Raw genomic sequence first — 21,090 nt, forward strand, 5'->3', positions numbered from 1 at the left:
AATTTGACATTCTTGAAACCAAAGCCACTTGGGAGCACTCATAGCTGTGAACTTTTAATGGTGTGAAAGCCAAGAGAGTGTCTCTAATTTACAGGACTACAACAATCAGGCCTGAAACCTCTTGAAACTCCCATGGCAGTCAAAGAGTGCTGGCTTTTAGCTCCTTTACGTTTTGAATGTGGATATTTGCAGCACAGGTACTTCAGTGACAATTCTCAGTTTGCACTGAAGTGGCTGGGGAGTGGACTCTTTTTTGGTTTTGTTATTTTTATTTAAAAGAGCTGCAGCTCACAACTGGCAAATCTGGCAATGCCTGAAGCGTAACCTGATATTGATTTACCCAAGAGCACAACAGAAGTGCAATCTGAAGAACCTTTTCTCACAGTTTCTTACTGAGTGGCCTTCCACGGTTTGGCTTGTTTTTTGGGTAACTGGGGGGAGAATAGGAGGAACTGAAGGGGTGCTTGTGACTTAAAATGGAATAATTTTGTTTATTATACCTTTGGAAAGCAACAGCTCCGTGTGCATGGCGCTGTTATTTCCCCCTTGCCATTTCAGTAGAATTCACTGTGAGCTGCATCTTGGTCATAAGCTGGAGGCAGGGTGCAAGACAACCATGGCTTTTGCACAAGACTTTCTGCTGAAGAGTTCTCTGATGCTGTGGGGCCTGGGTGAAAAGGAGACCCTCAAACTACTTAGTTTTGCCCAGCTGAGCTAGGCATTGCACAAGGCTGCTGACTTCCCCAGGCTTTGGTTTGATACTGCCTTGAGATGCCTCCCTCCCTCCTAGGAGTGTCCATAGGGCAGTGATCCGGCTTCCTGGAAGAGAAACTGCTTGAGGCAGGAGCTTGAAAAGTAATCTTAGTTTCATTCTACATTAGCACAGTGTATGTCTATCCCTTTGATACTGAAACACAAAACTGACAGTGTAGAGGTTGGAGTAGGAATTGAAGTTTTTATTCAGATTTTATACTTTCATTGTCTTCCTTATAGAGACTTTCTCAAACCTGAAAGAATTTTAGTGGTTTTTTTTTTGTATTGCCATCCCTCTTATATAGTCCTGAGTAATTTCCAGAGGAGTGACTGGGTCCAGGAGCTCTGACTGCACCTGGAATGGCAAAGGGAGAGGCAGCTGGAGGGGTCTGCTTCACTGTCACTAGTGGTGAAATATGTGTATGTGACACAGTGAGCCACCAGCTGGGTGGCTGTGCAGCTCTAGTGTACAAAGAGAAAAATGGATCTGAGTTCAGCTCTCCATGCCAAATACAAATGGGCATATGAAAATTATACCAGCAATTTTGTAACTTTGGCAACGGGCACTCTTGGATGCTGCCTCCTTCCCAGCATATGCTGATGTTCAGGATCTGCTCTAGTGGAAAGGAAGGCACAGATTTTCCATGAGTAAAGAGCAAGAAAGACAAGGACTGAAAAGCTGTTGTTTCCTGCTTTATGAAGTTAGGAAGGTGAGGTGAAGGAGATTTATTAGAAAGCTGGTCCAGTAATTCAAATAGCTGGACAAAGGGCTGCTTGCTTCTTTCTAGGAAACACTTCATTGACCAATGAGATTTTTTTATACTTCGCTATTTTTCAACTGTGTACAAAGGCTTATTTGTAGCATAAAGCCTTCCAATAGTCTAAATAGAAAATGTTTTAATCTTAAGATACTTTTGCAGACACATGGAGTGGTTTGGATTGGACTTCTGGAGGTCATATCCAGCATCCCCTACCCACTCAAGCAGTGCCACCAAGAACTAGTTATTTGTACAGCTTTTAATATCTCCAGAGATGGAGACTTCACAACCTTCTTGGGCATCATCTGCCAGCACTTGGAGACTCTCATAAGAAAGAAATTTTTCCTGATGTTCTGGGGGAATCTCCTGTATTTCAGCTTGTGCCCATTGATCTTTGTGTTGTCGCTGAGCATCAGTGCAAACAATCTGGCTCTGTCTTTTTGGACCCTCCCATCAGGTATTTTTATACATTGGTGCCCTTCTTCTCAAGGCTGAACAATCCCAGCTCTCTCAGAGGTGCTCCAGTCCTTTAATTGTCTTGGTGTTCCTTGACAGTACACAGTTTGAAAAGCCACCATGGATGGCAACCCAAACATCTGAGTCATTTATGTACATGATACAAACAAGGGAGCAGTTAACTTGAAAAAGGATTAGTAATGAAAAATTTAAATCATTGCAGACAAGAACTGATTGTTTAGTGGACAGTAGTAGACTCTTGGCTGCAGTGGGATTAATTTTTTTCTATGGAATGTCTGAACTCTTCAGTCGATGCATTTAATATATTTTTTGGTTTAAGTTTTGGTTTTTTCCTAGAAGTTCTTTCTATTAGGAAAGAATGCCTGATGGTTCTTGATGTATAAAGTGATGATTGTTTTGTCATTTAAATGTGGTTTATATTTATACATTTCAATGGCATAAGGGAGTTCATGAAAATGGGCTGTAGGAAAATAGCTAGCAGAAAAATTTGCTAAATTTAGCCAAGTCTTATATTATTTTCATTTCTTTAAGTTGCTTGGTTAAGCCTTTACCTAGTTGCTTGCTGTATGATTAAGTGCTTACTCAGGAGATGTCCAGGGTTAGTAATCTGTGTCAAAGCATTTACAGGATAGCAGTATGTCACTGTGATAAGAATAAAAATCTCTCTGAAAGATAGAGGTTATAATTACTGTCAAACATCCCTCTGCAGTTGCAGCATAAGAAAAACTTGGAAATATAAAACTTCTGAGATTAATTCCTTAAGAAAATCTTCTAAGTGCCACCAATTTTAGAGAGAACACCAGGAGTATGAATGCACTACCAGTGAAAAGGGGATCATTAACAGATATAAATACTCAGTGGCCTTTTGAAAAGATAGGGCAAGGTGTGTAAAAAGCTGATGGCTACAGCACACCATAAGCAGGAATTGTATTGTGTTCTTTAGAACTTGTCTTGGTACAATTTTTTTTTTTTCTCCTGACATGAACATGTCTTTACTGTGATACAAATCTTAATTTCTAGATGCTGGCTGGCTGCCTTCTGAAAAAGGTAGAGTGTTTGAAAACCACAGTTTTAGGGTCTGGGCCCTATATTGCTGATTATTTAATCTTGTCAGTATAGTTCTTGGTGTGGGCTTTTTGTATGCCTGGGATTTTTAAAAAAGTATTTCCCTGCAAATGTTTTTAAGTTGAGAAATTCAATACCTAAGAAATTAATTCACTATTAATAAGTCCAGTGTCCTTACAAGAAACCTGCAGCTACAGAGGGCAAGTTCCTAATGCCTAAGTAGCCAGGACCTACAGCTAGACGGTAGGTCTGCTTTTAGAGTCCTTGCAGAAAGAGCATTTCTGAGAAGTCTGTCCCCTAATGCCATATCAATGCCATTGATTTTCCTTAAATTCAACTGGATTTTTTCTTTTTCTTGGAGATACTGGGGTTTTTTTTCTTTTCTGCTTGAAACAAAGGCAAATTTCTGGTCTGGAATATATTTAACTACTCACTGGCAATCTAGTTTCTTGAAATTTGGCTTTTGCTGACACCTTTGCAGATACGTTTATTTTAAATCTGCTTAAGCCTATTGCAAATGTCATGGGGAGACAGTGGGTTGGCAAATCTATTCCTTGGCTCTGACTAAAGGTATGTGCAGTTTAATACAGTGCTGGTGAAATGCCAGAGGGAAGGAGGGGGAGTCATTCCAAGGCACACACTTGGACTGACAGAGTGAGTGCGTTCTGCTCTTTGTGCACTGCAGGAGAGATAAAGTGGAAGGAGATGCCCATCTATTCCCAAAACATTTTTTTAGAGCTTCTTGAGGAGAAGGATAGCAGTAAGCAAACTTGTAGAAAAACTCACTCTTTCAGGGCATGGTCAAACTCCTTGCAGTAATTCCAAAATGAGTAGTTTATCAGCTATACTAAATGTATATTAAATTTGCCTCCACCCTGCTAAATCAAGGTATTTGGGGAACTGAAAGGGCAATTAATCCCATGACAGCCCCTCTGCTTGTATATATAAATGATGGTTTGTGATAATGCAAAAATGTTTTTTACAAGTCTGTGCTCACAGAGTCATAAATACTGATTGTATTGGCAATTTTGTATTTCTATTGCAGTAACTCGGGTATAAATTTTTAATGCAGATTCAGTTCCTATATGGCACTCTAAATACTAAGCTGAAGGCTAAACATAAATGACGCAATCTTCAATCAAGAAACTTCAATGGTGACTTGGGAATAGGTAATTGGCCAAATTATTTACTGACTTTGATATGAATGTTTATTCGGAGCTTGCCTCCCTGGAGCTAAAGCAGGAGATAATTGCCCCAGCCTTCAGTCTCTATTCTGTCTCAAGCTCAAAGATAAGAGCACATTTTTAAGGTGATTATTACTTAATTACCGGCATTATGCTGCTAATACCCACCAGACAAACACAGCTTTCCTTTTTGAGTGTTGCTGAGCTAGAATATTAAGTGGTCCCAGGCTGGGGATGGGGAGCATAAACTGGGATATCCCCTTTCCTGCCTTGCTCCTTGGTGGGGAGGACAAGGCCTTGGAATGCCTGGTAGGGTGGGAGGCTGCAAGGATCAGTAGTGCCCCTCTCCTGAGAGGAGAGATTGCCCTTGATGGGGAGGGGTGAGCCCCAGGGAGATGCCAAGGCAGATGATGCAGGAGCCGGCAGAGGTTTCTCTTTTTTTAAAATTTTATTTTTCATAAATGTTTATTAAACTTTCACTGGTATAATCCTGTCCTTTTATATACAGTTGTCTCCAGTGTGTGTGTGTGTATAAAAGTGTAATATACTATATGTGTGTGTATATATATATATAACTGAAATAATGCCATGTTATCCTCATGTTGCTACTTGAGGCACTTCTTATTGGAAGAGCAGCCTCCAGGACTGATTTTTTTTTTTTTTTTTTTACATCTGCTTCATTACAGTATTCATATTTTTTGATTTTTGCCTTGTAATCTCTGCCAGTCTAGGAAGGAAGGTAGATGGGTGTGGGATATCTTGGTTTTAATCACATCATGTAATCTAAGTTTTTGCTAGGTACATTTTGTTTGAGAAGGGCACAATGCCACTATTAGAAACTAGGAAAAAAAACAAACCTCTTTTTCTTAAGCATCTATTTATATCATCTATCCAAGTAAAAACAGATTAAGAAAAAATGCTCTCATTAACTAAATTGCCATATTTTATCCAATCTCTGTGGAAACAAATGTGCTATAAACTTCTTTCCTTTGAAACTGGGTTATAAGTTAGTAAATAAATGGAGTGACTGCAGACAAGGCTGACACTTAAGCTTCTGTATGTACAGTGATGCTTTTCTCAAAGATCCTTGCAAGGTGTGATGGATATTTTTTTTCTGGATTAGTTTATATTAACCTTAAAGAGCCCTAAAATCAGCAGTGGCAAGAAAAGGTGACATTTGAAGGTATTTGCATATTTTTCTTTGTGTATAAAGTGTGGCTTACATGTTAAAATAAACTCAATTGTTATTCTGATAGTTTACCATCATCTTATTTTTCAGCAGGCAAGCAGGAACCAGGATTTAGGAGATGAAATAACATTGTTATTCTGCTCATGTTTCAGCCAGTTGGGTTTTCTAGTTGTTCACATCTGTATTTTTATATAAAATTGGTAAGTGCTGTAATTATAGTCTGTTGAAAGCAAGTAGGTCAGAGCTACACTTTCCAATCCAGAGGGTCTACTGGCACTGGAGAGGCAGAAATACAGCTGGATGTTTTTACATGTCTGGGTGTTGCTGCCATTCATTAGGCTTCTCACAACTGCTCACCAAAATACTTTCAGAGGTACTAAACAAAATCAACCAAAGAATCTGTGTTTAAAAGGTCTTCTATGCATGTATCGCAACTCTCTGGCAAAAGATTTTTATTCAGGCTATCATGCAAGAATTACACTAACTGTTGAGGGAAAATTTCTTGAGTGTACTGGTGACAATTTCTACACATAAATGACTGAGAATCTGGTGAGAGATCTTGCTGGATCTCCTATTCACGAAGAAAGAATGGGTAAGGGATGTGAAGGTGAAGGATTGCTTAGCTACAGTATAGCTGTAGCTACAGTGACCATGAGATGACAGCGGTCAGGACTCCAGAGATTAAGGCAAAAATCAGGATCACATCCCTGGGCCTCAGGACAGCATGCTTCAGCCTGTTTCAGGACCAAGAACAGAGATATTCTGCTCAGTTCTGCAGGGATAGGATTAGGAAAGCCAAGGCCTGATATGGGAGACAAAAAGTGTAAAGAATTACTTTGAGTACAGCAGCAGAAAAAAGCAGGCTGGGGACAACATGAGCCCACTGGTGAAGAGGAACTGGTGATAAAGGGCACAGCAATGTCTGAGGTACTGAATCTCCTCTTTGTCTCAGTCTTTAGTAGTAGAAGCCAAAGTCTGGAGCAAAGGAGCTGTCCTCCTCCTTGGCGGAGAAGAATAAGGTCAGAGAACACTTAACCACCAGGGGGTGTGTTGGGACATACGCAGGAGTTTTCAGTGTTTATCTGACTGCATGAAAATAGTGACTAACAAGAGCATGAATAGTTCTGTAAATACATGAAGAACCTGTAAATAGAAGTTCCAGAGATGAAGAGAGAGGACAGATAGCGAAGCATAGACACTAAAGTGGTGTGTGAGGTTTTTTAGTTTTTTTCTCTGGTCCAATGTACTCAGGACTAGCACAGTTAGTAATTCTATGCAGCTCTCCTGGATTCTCACTTTTAATAAGCACACCAGCACAGAGCAGGTTTCAATTTAAATGATGATACCTTTGTGTTGGCTGCACCAGTTTGCTGCAGTGCTGAGACGCCTGGGAAAATGAGCTGAGCCAGCCCACTCTTGGTGTCTCAGAGGTGTTTAAAAAAGCAGCTCCTGAAAAACAATACCTACCCCTTCTGAAGGTGGCTGCTGCACTTGCATGTAGCTGCTCTTTCTTATGTATAAATTTAAAGTTGTAAGGACTGTAATTTTTGCTAGCACATCATGAAAGTGGCACTGAAGACAGAAGATATGCTCCCAAAGCTGTGAGCCAAGAATGATTTCACCTTTCCTGCCTCAAGAACACTGTTTGAGGAACGCAGCAGCTGATGACTGAGAGCTTCTTTCCTTCTAAGACGCAAGAGATCTCTTTCTGTTCAAATATTCTTTTCCCCTCTAAAAGTTGTTTGTTTTTTTTTCATACCCCACTGTTATCAATTTACACCTTGCCAGGATTTGTAAGACTGATTTTATTGCTGTTGTTGTGGGAACAGAATTCTTAGCCATATGGCATGATGTCTTCATTTCTGTGTGACAAGAGACAAGATCCATTTTTCAGTTTTGCAGTGCTGCAAAAAAAATGCCTTCATGAAGGCTTTTCTTAGGGAAACTCCATATTGAAGTAGAGAACAATATATATATATATAATGAACAAATTCTTTCCCAAGGGGCAATTTGTACTGGAAATGCTTAAAATAGTATTTTGGTCTTCTGCATAAATCCAAAACTTGCCCATTACAGTAATACATTTTTAATTTGGCTGAACATAGGATTTTGGGTTTTTTCATTTTGTCATTTGGTGGGCTTATTGGGGTTGTTTTGTGGTTGATTGTGTTTGTTGGTGGGTTTTTTCCAACAGCAGAAATAACAGAAGAGACGACAGAACCCCTCACCCAGGACAGGGAGGTGCCACGAATTGTCATGTGCATACTGATGGTCTGTATCCAGTATTTCTGACCTAGCAGGGCTGGTGTCTCATAACCTTAACTGTCTTGGTTTTGGACATGTGAAGAGTCTCCTCTTAGTCAAAAAAGTAATACTACCCATACTAAGGTGACTGTTTCACTGTGAAAGTGCCCCTGAAGATGAAGCCCCAATAGCAGAAGGATTTCTACCCTCTGATTTTTAATTAGATGCATCAATCTTGCATCTTCTCTGAGAAAATGAACTGACATGTTAATACTACAGCTTAAGGGTGTTTTCTAATGAGAATTTAAACTGATATGCTATCAACCAATCCATTCTGGGCTGTGCAGGAGGCTGTCCCTCCTGATGTTTTGCATAGATGTGTATTTTTGACTAAGACACAATCCTTCTCATGAAAAGTATCAGCTTGGCTTTATTGGGCCTGACAACAGCACAAGAGGCTGGTTAGTGCTTAAAGGTAAAAGCTGTGTGGAGAAGGGAGGGAGTGCTCACCATTGCATTGTGCATGGAGAACCAGAGGTGGCCATATATTGTCCCCAACACCCTTGAGAAAAGCCCTGTGGCTGGTGAGAAGTGTGTGCCATTCTGTTTCCCCTGTCTCTAGGGACCTTTGTGGCACAGCACTGAAGGATGATTTTTTTAAGCTGAGTACTTTCCTTGCAGGTGGCATCATCACTGAACTCTGGTGCCTGTGACCTTGGCAATCAAGGTACAGAGGGTGCAACTTGTAGATAGGAGCACTTTCATAAATTATTCCCAAAGTCAGGCCCTGATACTGATCCACACCTCTTCTCTTCTGCTGCCTCCTACTCTACAAACATATAACTAAAATGTTTACTTTCTTAAAAATGATAGATTGCGTGGTTTAATACATGCCTTAATTGAGTAGTCTCTTCCTCTTAAGATACATTTATTGTTCTGAATACAGAACTTATTTTGAGTTGATATATTACTGTTTCTGTAGTTAAATTCCTTGCTAACTGCTGAATCACTTAAAGAATTATATTTCACTACAACTTACTTGTTAATGATCCTTTCACAAACTGATGGAAAAGGTCATCAGTTTTACACTTATGTTTAACATTTGTTAGAGTTTTAAAAAAACCCAACCACTAAACATGAAACCAGTGCCAACTGTTATGATAAGGAAACAGAATTGTTAGGGCTTTGGATTTTTTTCTCCTTTAAGTGTAGCAACTCTAACACAGTCATTAACATAACTTGCATTAATGCAAATACCTGAAAGCAGAACAAGGTAGAAAATACACTTTCTGACAGAATACCTAATGCTGTGGTTCAGCTGAGCATGTTGACTGAAAGCCACCAAAACCCTGAAGACTAATATGCAGTTCTCCTATTTGACAGGGTTTAATGCATTATTGCTGTTCTGTAATACATATACAGAACGTTAAAAAAAAAAAAAAATCAGTCTGCTTCTCAGTGATCAGATTTACTACCTGCCATGAAACTGTGAAGGATTCCAGACTAAAGATGGAAAACTAGAGAAAATATGCAAAATTTATGAAGAAAAAAACACTACATCTCATTTATATAAACTCAAACCACACAGAGAAAAAACTAGGACATAGAAATTGCCTATCACAGCTTGCTCATGTTAATCTTCAGAATGAAATTTTCAGCATTTAGCAGTGAGAAGTGCCATCCTCGAAGCCCACAAAATTTGGAAGAACTCCATACTTTTTCTCATGTTACTGCAATATATTCCTTTTATTTATTATTGTCTCATAGGAAGAATGTTACAATGTAGTGTTTGAAGCAGCATTTACTTGGCAGCAGAGGACAAAGGATGCATACAAACACGGGCAAAAAACAACTTTATACATAACCTCATATTCAGAACAAAAATAAAACCCACCAAATTCACTACTGATTTCTTTTTATACTTATGCTGGGAGTATTTTTAAAGATTCTTTGCCTAGAGAATTATGTAGCTTGATAAAAGCCAAGTACTTTGCAGAGAACAGACTATAAAGCTATTTCCAATACTACTTATGAAGATAGGTCTGAGGTAGAAAGGTGGTCATGGTTTTCCTCTTCTGTAAAATGTGGGTTTTTTTCTTCTCAGAATAACTACATTATATTTTAATAGGAGGCAGCATCTTCTCACCTTTACAACTTTGCTCCACTTGCTCAAGACTAATACTTAGTGCCTGAAAAGCTCTGTAGAAATGCTAAGTCCTACATCACCTTTGAGAGGTAAGCACTATCATCCCCACTTTACAGATGGGAAAACAGAGGCAGAGTGGTTAAATAATTTGCCAAAGGGTTCAGAAAGAACTGGCACTGGTGTCAACAGCAGAAGGTGGTCAACACTGTGCCTGAATCCTTGAGCAGCAGTAGCTCAGGAGTAAATACTGTGGGTGCAGGACAGTCTGGCTGGCAAAACTTCACAAAGCCACTAGATATTCCTGACCTGCTTTTTTATGTCCCCTAGCATTTTTTTAGTAGCAGTAGAGAATTTTACAATTCTTTCAATACCATTTTAAGATAAGCTTGTTCTTTTTTTCCTTCAGTAATAATTAAGAACAACACAGCTTTGTTTCTCTTTACTTTACATGAAAGATATTGCATGCAGTTTTACCAGTTAAAGGTATGTCCTAGAATTAAAGCAAGTGTCCATGCAGCATTGTAAACTCTGTGAAGGCATTAAAATCTCTTATGATAATCTTTATACTAGAGATCAGATGATTGATGACATACTTCTCCACAATTATCCTTATCAAAAGTAATAAAATAAATAAATTATTTTCAAGATAAGGATGATCTGCAAGATTACAATGCCAAATGATCATATCTAAGTACATTGCAGTTCTGGAGAAAGTTCTGTTGCTGATAGTATTGGAAAGGGCTTTCTAATTGTCTCTTCATTTCCAAGAGGCAGACAAAAGAAAGGGATCTCACAGAAATGAGCTTTACTTCGTAGACTGTAAATTCCAAAACTTGAAGCAAGTTTGGCCCAGCAGGGAACAGCAAAGCTTTGTCTTGGAACAAAGTTGGGAAGGATTACACTAACTTAGTTCTTACTAAAACCAACTGAAGCTATCATCTAAGTCCTCTTTTTAGCTATCTCCTGATTCAATGTAAAGTTTAAAAAAATAATCCTCCAAATGGAGTGTTGGATGGAAATTAAAAAAAGGAAGTTAAAAATACCACTTAGGTACATGAGGATGCTAATTATGACTTGAAATGAGAGTTTACTTTGTTTAATTGAATTAAAATACTGTATCTTGCACCTAATGATAATTGTTGTTAACCTGTAACAATAATGCAGATTATGGGAACTTCAAATGCCAACGCTGAAAACAATGCAAGAATATTCTGAAATCTGTGTGGTCAGATGGTTAGCATACAAATAATCAGTACAGAATATTACATGTGTGAGAATATAACTAAGGGTTCTTTACAATGCAAAAGCAAAGAGCTGAAAGGAATGTATAAATGTAACGTTTTGCTCCAAACTCCCTATGCAGTTCTCTTTACGATTATCAAAAAGAACGTATATAAAGCCCCTGCCCCTTTTCCCCTGGCTGTATATTTATACAAATCAGTGACAAATATTCCACTGCTCGTTAATTTACAGTTGCATAGAAAGGGAAGAAGGAAAAACAAAAGATACTATAAAAACAACATCCTCGTCTTTGGGTATTCAGTGTTGCACTGTTTCATGGAGGACACGCGGTGGGAGCGCACGGCGTGTCCCGGGGTCCCGTGCAGGATTCTGATGAGGCGGAATGTGCGGCCGGCAGGCTGCAGAAAGGGCTGCACTGCACGCCAGGAAGCACTGGCTGGCATCCCAATGGACACTTCACATGGCCTGTCGTGATGAGAAACAACATCAGAACCACACGTTAGCACACACAGAAACTTCCAACTGCTCTGGGCTCAGTCAGCTCAGGACTGTCACATCGTCTTACAAAACCCCTACATTTTAGAAATCTACATGCATTGGCCTGTCTGAAACTCAGCAAGTAATTGAGGCATATAGTTAAAAGAAATCTAAGTTTACAACATCACAGTGTTTTAAGTTCCTGTTGAAGTGGTTGCCTATTCAGCACAGCTTAATCTAATGCCTAAGGTGCTGTGTGGCTCCTGATCCTTGTGCAGTGGTGCCCACACTCCTGAAAGCGGAGCAGTGGGCACCAGGGCACAAGGACATATGGATGTCTTTGCAAGAACCAGCTTTGATCTTGCACGCTCACATTGGCTTGAAACTAATTGGCCCAAATAAATGCAAGCTGGTTCCATCTGGATAGCAATGCAGACCTGCCATAATACAATAATACCTGTGGCAGTGCCTGACCTAATAGAAATTTTCTGTTACCTGTGGTATTCTGAAATCTGACCTTTCTGTTGTATCAGCCTTCCAAAGAGGCCTCTAAGGAAAAATGTAGACAAAAACCACCCTGGCCCCCCTGCTTTAACGGAACTTTTCATTTGCTTTACTTTGTCTCTAATGCTTATGCAAGAATGTAAACATGTCTCATACCTGTGGTCTGCCAGTGAAACTTGCTGCAAATAGAAATAAAAAAGGTTAGAAATTTACATGATTCTGCATCTTGACAGTTTAAAAACAAAGTTATCAACAGGAAAATACATACTACTAAAGAACAAAAAGACTTATCTTTAAAAGACTAAACATTTAACTAGAAATGTGATGGTTTAATTCTTCACAAACTTACTTTTAACAAATTTATAGCATTATAATGATATAGTTAATATTAATTGTTTCATTTTTACTATTTGTAGCTATAGAAACCACTCAGTATTGATATTACAGTATCATCTGTTTAAAATGCTCTGTTCTGGACATCACTCAGATGCACAGACAAGGCTTCTGCATAGTGTTGTACATCTGCCTACTTCTGAGAACCAATGACTTAACTAAGGAAAGAAAAAAGGGCATTATATCCATGACCAGTGGATCCGAAGGACAAAAAAAAAACCCCAAAAAACCAACAAACCACAAACCAACAAAATCCACCATTAAAAGCATTGCTTACTATATGAATAATTGCTTCATAAAGGATATTTGACATATTATTTCAAGAAAACTTATAACCTGAAACCCACAAAAACAAATAAAGCAAGTAAGACAACTATCTCTGTTAAACAGTCAAATGGGATAAAAATTATCTGCATAACGCTCAGATGCTAGTAATTCCTTAATGGAGACTGTGGCCATGGCAGAAGAGAAAAGTAAAGATGAGGCTGTGAAGGAAGTTTTTTACTTTTTTTTTTTTAATAATTGATAATGAGATGTTACACATGAAGGCTTTTTTGATGAAATTGAGCTTGGGTATAACAAAGAAGCTAAGGATATTATTCATCAAGGTTATTCTTTAAGGAATACTGTGATGTCTAGAGAGTCCATGTAACTTACATCATTTAAAGTTTTACAGAATAGATTCAACAAATGTCCAGCCAGGAAGACAGTTCCCTCTCAAATGGCCACAGGAAGAGATGATGGACTTAGATCATCTATTACGGTCTTCCTTAGCAAAACTCAGAGTCTAACACAGTTTTTTGGGAAGGCCAGACTAATAATCCTCATTCCAGGCTTCTGAAACATTTATGATATGAATCTGACAGTCAAAAAAATTTACTCCCAAGCAAAAGATGTCATAGAATGACTGAATGAGAGTAAACATAAGTAGTACCTACTAACTAGGGGAAGGTGGTTTAGCCTGACAGCAGGGAAAAAAATCACATGAAATTTGGAACTGTGCCTTCTTTTAATCTTAAATGCTCAGATAGACTTCACAACAGGAAGGGGCCATGGTTTTCACTTGCAGTATTCTCCTGTCTCATTCAAGGTGTTTGTTCATGGAATCAGAGAAAATTTTTCTGTTTTCCAGTAATGGAGAACAGCCATCATTACCAAGCTTGTCCTGACACAATGTAATTTTCTTTAAATTCATTTGGGCCAAACGACCATGTAGCTGTATAGTCACATAGCAAGACATTAATTTGAAAAACCAAGAACAAATGCTTGAATTGCATTTTATACTGATTTGTATACACACACCCTCAAGGTGTGCTGAGCAGCTCCACTAGCTGTTGACTTCAAATGTGATGCTCCCTAGAATCAAATCCTTAATTTGCAGAACAAGGGGCTATGAATTGTTGAACTCATCAAAAATCAAAAAGGACAGCTGAAATAAGACCTTTTTTGCTACAACCTAATTTGCTTTTTCAAAACATGCAAGTTGCATCTTCTGTGATGCAGCTTGTCACAATCAAACAATGTATGTTCAAGAGATAAAAGAGGTATTTTAACAGGGTTCACAGAATTTACAAAATAGCATAGAATTGAGTCTTGATGCTTCCAAAAGGACTGGGCATAAAAAGCCTTTTAAAACTGACCATTATTATATTTCATTTGCAACTTTCAATAGTTTTGAGAATATATCAAAGTTTTCAGTACTGTTTTTCTAAGGAAAAAGAGCTTAAATATATAGAGAGATTTATATATATATAGAGATGTGTATATGTATAAATGTATTTTGCAAACCCCATCAAAATACATGAAACAGCTTCTCACTTTTGCTAGTGCAGTAACACTGGAAGGAGGAGGATCAGTGGAAATGTATGTTAGCTGATACAAGACATGCATAGGAACAAGCTAGTTTTCCTTTTGATCTCTCTTTAACAAACACTGAATAAAATATCAACTTCCAATGCATTTAAGCAGGGCAAGTTTTTACATGCTGCATTCACAGATTTCCTCTGTTCTATTTAATAACTAGTTCAGTAATTAGTCTAAGGACTAATTGTCTAAGGACATTTTTTCCAAGCTTTATTACAAAAACTGCATTCAGAAATTCTGAATCTACATTCACTTAAGTTCTACAAAAGGTTTCTATCAGCAGCTAGTGAGATTCTAGATGTCTTTCCCCTTATGTAGGCCCTGCTGAAAATTCCACATTCAGCTACAGGCTTTTGTTATAGTGAATCACTTCCACTTAAAACAAGAACATTTATCTATCTTCACAAATAGTGTCTATTGAGGAATTTTAAGGGACAGAATCATAGAGCTTGCATATCTACACAAGAAATCCCCTCAGAGATACTTATTTTCCTAATCAATACCACAAGAATGATTCTTTTTCTTCAAAAGACCACCTCAAATTCACTCTGATTCTCAGAGATATACTTTGTTAAACTTACAGCAGCAAGCTGGAAATGTGTTGTTGATTTGCTCCATAACATCTGTTAGATCTGTGTTGGTATCATGAGGAGGAGCTAACAAGTCATCTGCAATATGACAACAAAAATTGAATTTTGTAACAAGAGAAGAAAAAAAAAATGACAACAACATTCTAAAAGGCATTCTTAGCCAACCTTCCAGTTAATTACTTCTTTATATTTCAAGGGAAAACAGTACCTGAAGTCTTTGTAATGTGCAAGGACTATCATTAATAATTGCCAGCCTTGGGAGAGGACGTGAAAGTTACATTATTGATTTGCAGTCAAACTCATTTCTTTTAATAAAACTTAAACATTGCATCCAGGATTTAACTAGAAGTTGCCAGCAAGGAACAGTACATAAAAATTTACAGTTAAAATAAATAAAATGACAAGATGAGGGAATGAAACTCGGTAGCTACTCTATTAAAATTCTGTTCCAATTGCAGATGATTTGTCATGTAAATTTCAGAGTGAATACACATTCTTTCTCTGAAAAAATTCCAACATTTATCTTTTAGATGGTCTTTATTCAATATGTACCAGCCATTTCAGTTGTGCTAAAATCCTCCTTGCCATCTCTTTGAAAAATGATGGTTAAAATTAGCCAAGAGAACGGTTAGAGAACATAACTGGCTGTGTTGTTGGCAGTTTTATTGGACAGCATCTTTCATACTGCATCTTTTCACTGCATGAAATCAGACTCAACGAAATTCCATGTTTTTCCAGATAAAGCAAAAACACACATTAATGCTGAATGAAAAAATGTTCAGAATGTAAGAGAATATTTTCCTGTTTTCTATAGAAACAATATTTAATCTACAACACAAGGCTTAAAATCAAAACCAGGAGGAACTTGTACCTAAAATAATTTCAGAAAAATATTTTCCCTTTTCCCCTACTTTTGACCATGCAATGGCATGTAGTTATTTCTGCTATCTCCTGGTGAAATTAATGAGTTCTGATACCAGAGAATTTAACATAATCTTTCAAGAGAGAAATCCCTTTATGTGAAGAGCCTGTACCCATAAATATTGAATTCTTGCTGAAGATGTGAACCTTTTGGGAGTGGGAACACCAAAATACCAGGGTAAGCAGAGGTTGCACAAGAATTTTTAAAGCAGAGAGCAAGTGTAGATTACATGATTTGGACATTTGATCCTGTATCTGACACATTACTTGGGCCCATGTGTGTACTGTAGGACAAACAGCTCTTGGCCACTTCAGTCCAATGAAGTCTGGTTCCCCTTTCAGTGAGGATAGATTTGCCTAGTAAATTCACTTGGTCAGAATAGATGGAACCGAGGAGTCTATCGACAAAAGTCTGTAATTCAGGGTCACATGGATTCTTAAGATACTGCAGCTCTTCCCAAGTGTGAGGAAGCAACACCTCCAGCTGCACTGAGCAGAAGCATCGCAAAGATCCACTCCTTTTGATTTACAAATCACAGTTTACACCAGAAAGTGCCAACAAACCCATCATGAGCACACCATCTGATCAGAACACCCACCTGTCTGATGGAACTGTGAACTGGTGTCCTGCTCCAATGGGAAGCCGAGGGCAGGGTGCTGGGGCGAGGCACAGGGGGAGGTGCCATTGACCCGGGAGTCTGACTCAGGCTACATAAAGACAAGAAGAAACAAATTTATGTTACTTGTATCCACATAATTTAATTGCAGGCTTGTATGCAGCCATCTTGTTCCTTTCCCTTTTTATGTTCTCTTTCTTGTTTGTCCTCCAAACTATTGAAAGTTGGCTTAGGTCCATACAACTGATAAGGGGTAAAAAAACCCCACCAAAACCCAAGAACTAGTTAAAAGAAAATTTAGACTTAAGAAGAGCTCTCACAGACTCCAGTTGATGGTCTTGTTAAAAACAATGTTCTGTTGCATCACAAAAACACAATGTAATATACAACACACACTGTATGCCAAGGTTCCCATCCCGCTCTGCAGAAAGTACACAATGGGATTATTTGGGTTGTATTTATCTGCATGGGTATATACACACATATACACACACAAATAGGACATTCAGCTAGGGGGCCTTCCCATATTGGAAGGGACCTTATTCAGACATTTTTCCCTTCTTTTCCTTCCTTCCTTCCTTCTTTTAAAAATTCTTTCGAGGAAGATACTAGCAATACAGTATTTGAGCTCCAGATGTGATTTTTCTGGGGGGGGGGGGGGAAGTGAATATTTACATCTGATGTAGATGTAGCTGAAATTGTTGCTGCTATCACTTATCTTTTTGATTGCAAATCATGAAATTACTTCTGAACAGCTTAAGGAGCAGGTTTTTTAAGTAAATCTATCAAAAGCAGATAGTAAAGTAATACAGAAGCTCATTGCTTTAAGGTCTTTTTGAAACTGAGCAAGTACCTCGAATAACTATGAGATTTGATGCAGAGTTAGAATACAGAATGGCTGTTAATTTCTGCACAAGTTTGCTCCTTTGCACTTCACAGTCTTAACTAAAATACTCAATTTCTTGAGATAGCTTCCAACTTAAGAAAAACAATCTTCAGTAAAACTCCTCTAAATCTCATCTCTTTAAGCATGACAATACTAAAGGCCAGCTTTGACTAAAAGAATAAACCAAGAAATATTAGTCTGCATAGGAGACAAAGAAAAATGGAAATGTTTTCAAGCCAGAGAAGGATTTTACTGTCAAGATACCTCTATGAACAGTGAATTACTATCAGGTAGTTAAGTAATTTGCTTCTCAGTACCAGGCTTCAATCCAGCTAAAGAGTCTAAGTAAAATGAATGTGGTGATTTTAAATCAAAGAACTCTGGGATAATTTAACCCAGGCAATTCTGTATTGCCAGAAACCACTGTCCAAAATGTTAGAGCTGTAATGGCAAAGAGAGGAAGCAAATTCTCCAAAGGTTAAGAGTCCCTTCAATACAGAACAACAAAACTAACTCTAGCAGCAGTCATTGCTTGCCCATCCCACAAACAGATGAACAGAGAGAATGTGAATAATTCAAAATGCAAACATGCACCTGGAGTAAATCTCTGCCTCTGGCCCTGTTCAAGCAGCAACTATGAATAAATTGAGCACAGATGAATGAGAGTGAATGAGAAGATCTGTGCTGGACATACAAAACTGCAGCACAGCAACACATAGGCTCAGTCAAGGATAGCAAGGCACTGCAAAGTCAACAGTTCATGCTGGTAGACAGAAACTAAATGCCTACAAACTCAGGTGATGAGTTAGTCATGGTACCACTTAGAAGTTCTATTGGACGTGATATTAGAGCACTGCAGAGCACAAGGACCATAAGTGGAAAAACTGAGAGAAAACAAAACATACTCGGAATACCTTACACTGATGTACCATCCATTGCTCTAGCAGTCAGAATGAAATACTGCAGCTGGATTTGAAAACAAGTCAAAACCCACAAAACCAGCATCTTCTAATCAGACAGCAGTGCCTGATTACTTTATTTTCATTTAAATATACTGATAAATGTTGCACTGCATAGTTCCAGTGACTGCAACAAAAAGAAAAGCTTAAACAAACCAAACTCTTCTCCCAAATTAAGGACAATATTGTTAAGCAGCTGAAGAGTGGGGTTTGGAGCAGAAAGTGAAGGTTTGTGGTGGTGGTATAATTGCGTTAATATAATAATCACATACTGGAAAATGTTAAATGCAAACCAGTTGAGGATATAGATATATCTGCATGTATTTACAAGATTTAACAATTTTATTGTTAGAGAACTTGAGAAAAATAACAGTGGAAAATCACATTCTATTTGACTCCAATTATATAACACCTACAAAATATGAGCACTTCCATCCTAACCCATTTCTGGCATCATGAAATTCAAGTATTCTCATTCAAAACAGCTCAGAAGACAACCCTTAAGCCAGAAACCAAAAAGCAAATATCTCTAGATGTTATTATACAGCTGCTGCTGCTTCTTGAAAGAAATAAAAGCAGGGATGCTGAACATGCCTTTGTAGGAATGAGGGAGGAGTTTCCAACTCCAGTTTCAGGGAGTTTTCAAACTTCTTAGGTAAAACCAAGCAAAGATATGAAGGGACAAATAAGTCCTTCTCCAGAAAACTCTGAAATTGTGGTTTTGCTTCTGTATTACAACAGTTTTTTAATGCACTTCAAAGGAGATATTTATTTCAACCAGTTTTAATCTGCAGCACCTTATTTCACTCTGCCTCCTGCTGGTGTCTTTCCCCAAGAAGAGCCTGAAGTGCTCAGTGGCTAATGGATAGCTAAGACTTAGCTGCTCTTTCCTTGACTTCTGCTGCTTTTGGTAAAAAACAAACTAAACCTCAGTGTACCCAGTCTGAATCACAAGAAACCTCAAAAATGCCAATTTTACTACCACATTCATTACAGATGTTTCTTCTTGCTCCAGAATTTTTCTCCCAGCTACAAGAGAAACAAATTCTCCTGCACTTTTCTGATAAAGCTCTGCTGCTTTCAGCTGGAGAGAGAGTTGCAGCCCCTATTTACTCTCTGATCATAGAGCTGTTGACAGATGATTTTAGCTCCCACAAACTTCAATATCAAATCCAATATGAAACCTCTATTCAGCTCAGACAAAACCGAGAAAAATCCAAACAGACTTTAAATGCCCTTCATAAGAGGTCTTGCTTTGACTTTGCAAATGCAGTATCTATAAAGGCTGAAGAAAGAAAAATGAGAACGGCTTCTTTGTTTTTTCTCTGTCTGATTAACATGTTGGTATCAAAGCTGTCACATGCCAGTTCTATTTCACCTTCCTCTTTGGCACCCTAATCAATCAGGCAGACAAAAAATGACAACATTCTGTGACAGCTACCAATCCTTTGGGCTTACTAAAATAAAAATAGTATGGTAACCTCAGAATTGTGACCTGAAGTAGACAAATGTGCAGTGAGGATGCATGCATATTTTTGCTAAAGGTGCTCTCTAAAGAATGCCCTAGAATGCTCTCATCTAGATTAAGCAGTTACTACATTAAAGTTTCTAAATTTCATTAACTCTCTATCCCAATATTTGTGTAGACAGACTAATTCCAATCTTTTGGAGAAAAAAAACCCCTCAGTCCCTATTTTATACTCAGTGGTATAAAACACCAGTCAGGAGGCTAGTGAAGAAGAGCAATGGGAAGACTTGCTGATGATAGAATAGAAAGAGAGATGGTATAAAATGCCAGCCATGGCAAAGACACTGCTGCAAGACAGTTTTGTCCTTTAATACTAGCAATTATACTGTTGTTATATATTTTGAGATTGAGACTTATGAACATCTTTCTTGCAAATCATCCATCTCATTAATAAGAAAAGAAATTCCTTTTATCCACTAAAATTAACTGGGACAGCCAGTAAAAGCAAAAGAAACAAATAAATATAAAAAGGCTTTCAATAAAGGCCCTCCCCAAGCAGTGAAAAAGATAAAGGCTTTCCTGAAAGGTAGATAGTGACCAAGCTGATGGAACAGCAAACATGCTGAAGGACTGGTCATATTTTCAGAAAAGGGGCAGTAATGGAAATCAGTGCTGCTTCATAATTCTGTTAATGTCAAAATAAATTTCAAAAAGCATTACTAAAAATTCATATTATTTCTAATTTCTAATCCCCATCAGGGGAGTATCTTCAACATTCTGGAAATAGCTTGCAAAACATCCAGTAAATTAAGTAATGATATGTATAGAAAGGCATATTGAAAAGCCACAGATATGTTATAGAAGAAATAATGCATGTACTTGACTCTGTACAAGCCACTTTATTAAATGACAGAGAAGAAACAAAGACCTTAGGAAATAATACTTGGAACAATCAGAAGCATGGCATGATTCCCACAGAGACAGGACAATGTGGACAGAAAGCAAAAGAGCAACAGTATACAGTAAATGAGGTGTAAAAAGTCAGAAATATTTAAAAAGGTCACCTCTATGCTATTTTACCTATCTGAACCCAAAAGCTGCAGAGTGCCTAGAAAATTCCAAAGGCAGAACTGATAAGAAAGAATTACTATCCCTTCTCCCACCCATTTTACCACAACAAAAACGTATACTCTAAAGGTGTTACTAACAATGGCATAAGGATTCAAAAAAGATCATCCTCAGTTCATTAGGGGAAAAAAAGGGGATTTAAAGAGGTGAACAAGTTTCTGTTTTAAGCACTAAGTGACCATTGGCAGAACTTCTGTGCTCTATTCAACTATGTTTCTTTGCAGAT

At 38.0% G+C, this 21,090-nt stretch overlaps 1 protein-coding gene across 4 annotated transcripts in view; it reads right to left on the reverse strand.

The window, feature by feature from the left end:
• Positions 1-9,397: 9,397 nt before the first annotated feature.
• Positions 9,398-21,090, reverse strand: part of UTRN (utrophin) — a 344,257-nt gene continuing 332,564 nt past the window's right edge. For all 4 annotated transcript variants that reach the window (XM_014879021.2, XM_014879020.2, XM_014879022.2 and 1 more), the window contains 4 exons: positions 16,406-16,514; positions 14,877-14,963; positions 12,196-12,218; positions 9,398-11,523 (listed from right to left, as the gene is read on the reverse strand). In XM_014879021.2, coding sequence (XP_014734507.1) covers positions 11,515-11,523; positions 12,196-12,218; positions 14,877-14,963; positions 16,406-16,514 — 228 coding nt within the window. In that variant the 3' untranslated portion in view covers positions 9,398-11,514. The remainder of the gene's footprint in view (positions 11,524-12,195; positions 12,219-14,876; positions 14,964-16,405; positions 16,515-21,090) is intronic.

This window comes from Sturnus vulgaris, chromosome 3, assembly GCF_052056855.1.
Source record: "Sturnus vulgaris isolate bStuVul1 chromosome 3, bStuVul1.hap1, whole genome shotgun sequence".
Classification (NCBI taxonomy): Eukaryota; Metazoa; Chordata; class Aves; order Passeriformes; family Sturnidae; genus Sturnus; species Sturnus vulgaris.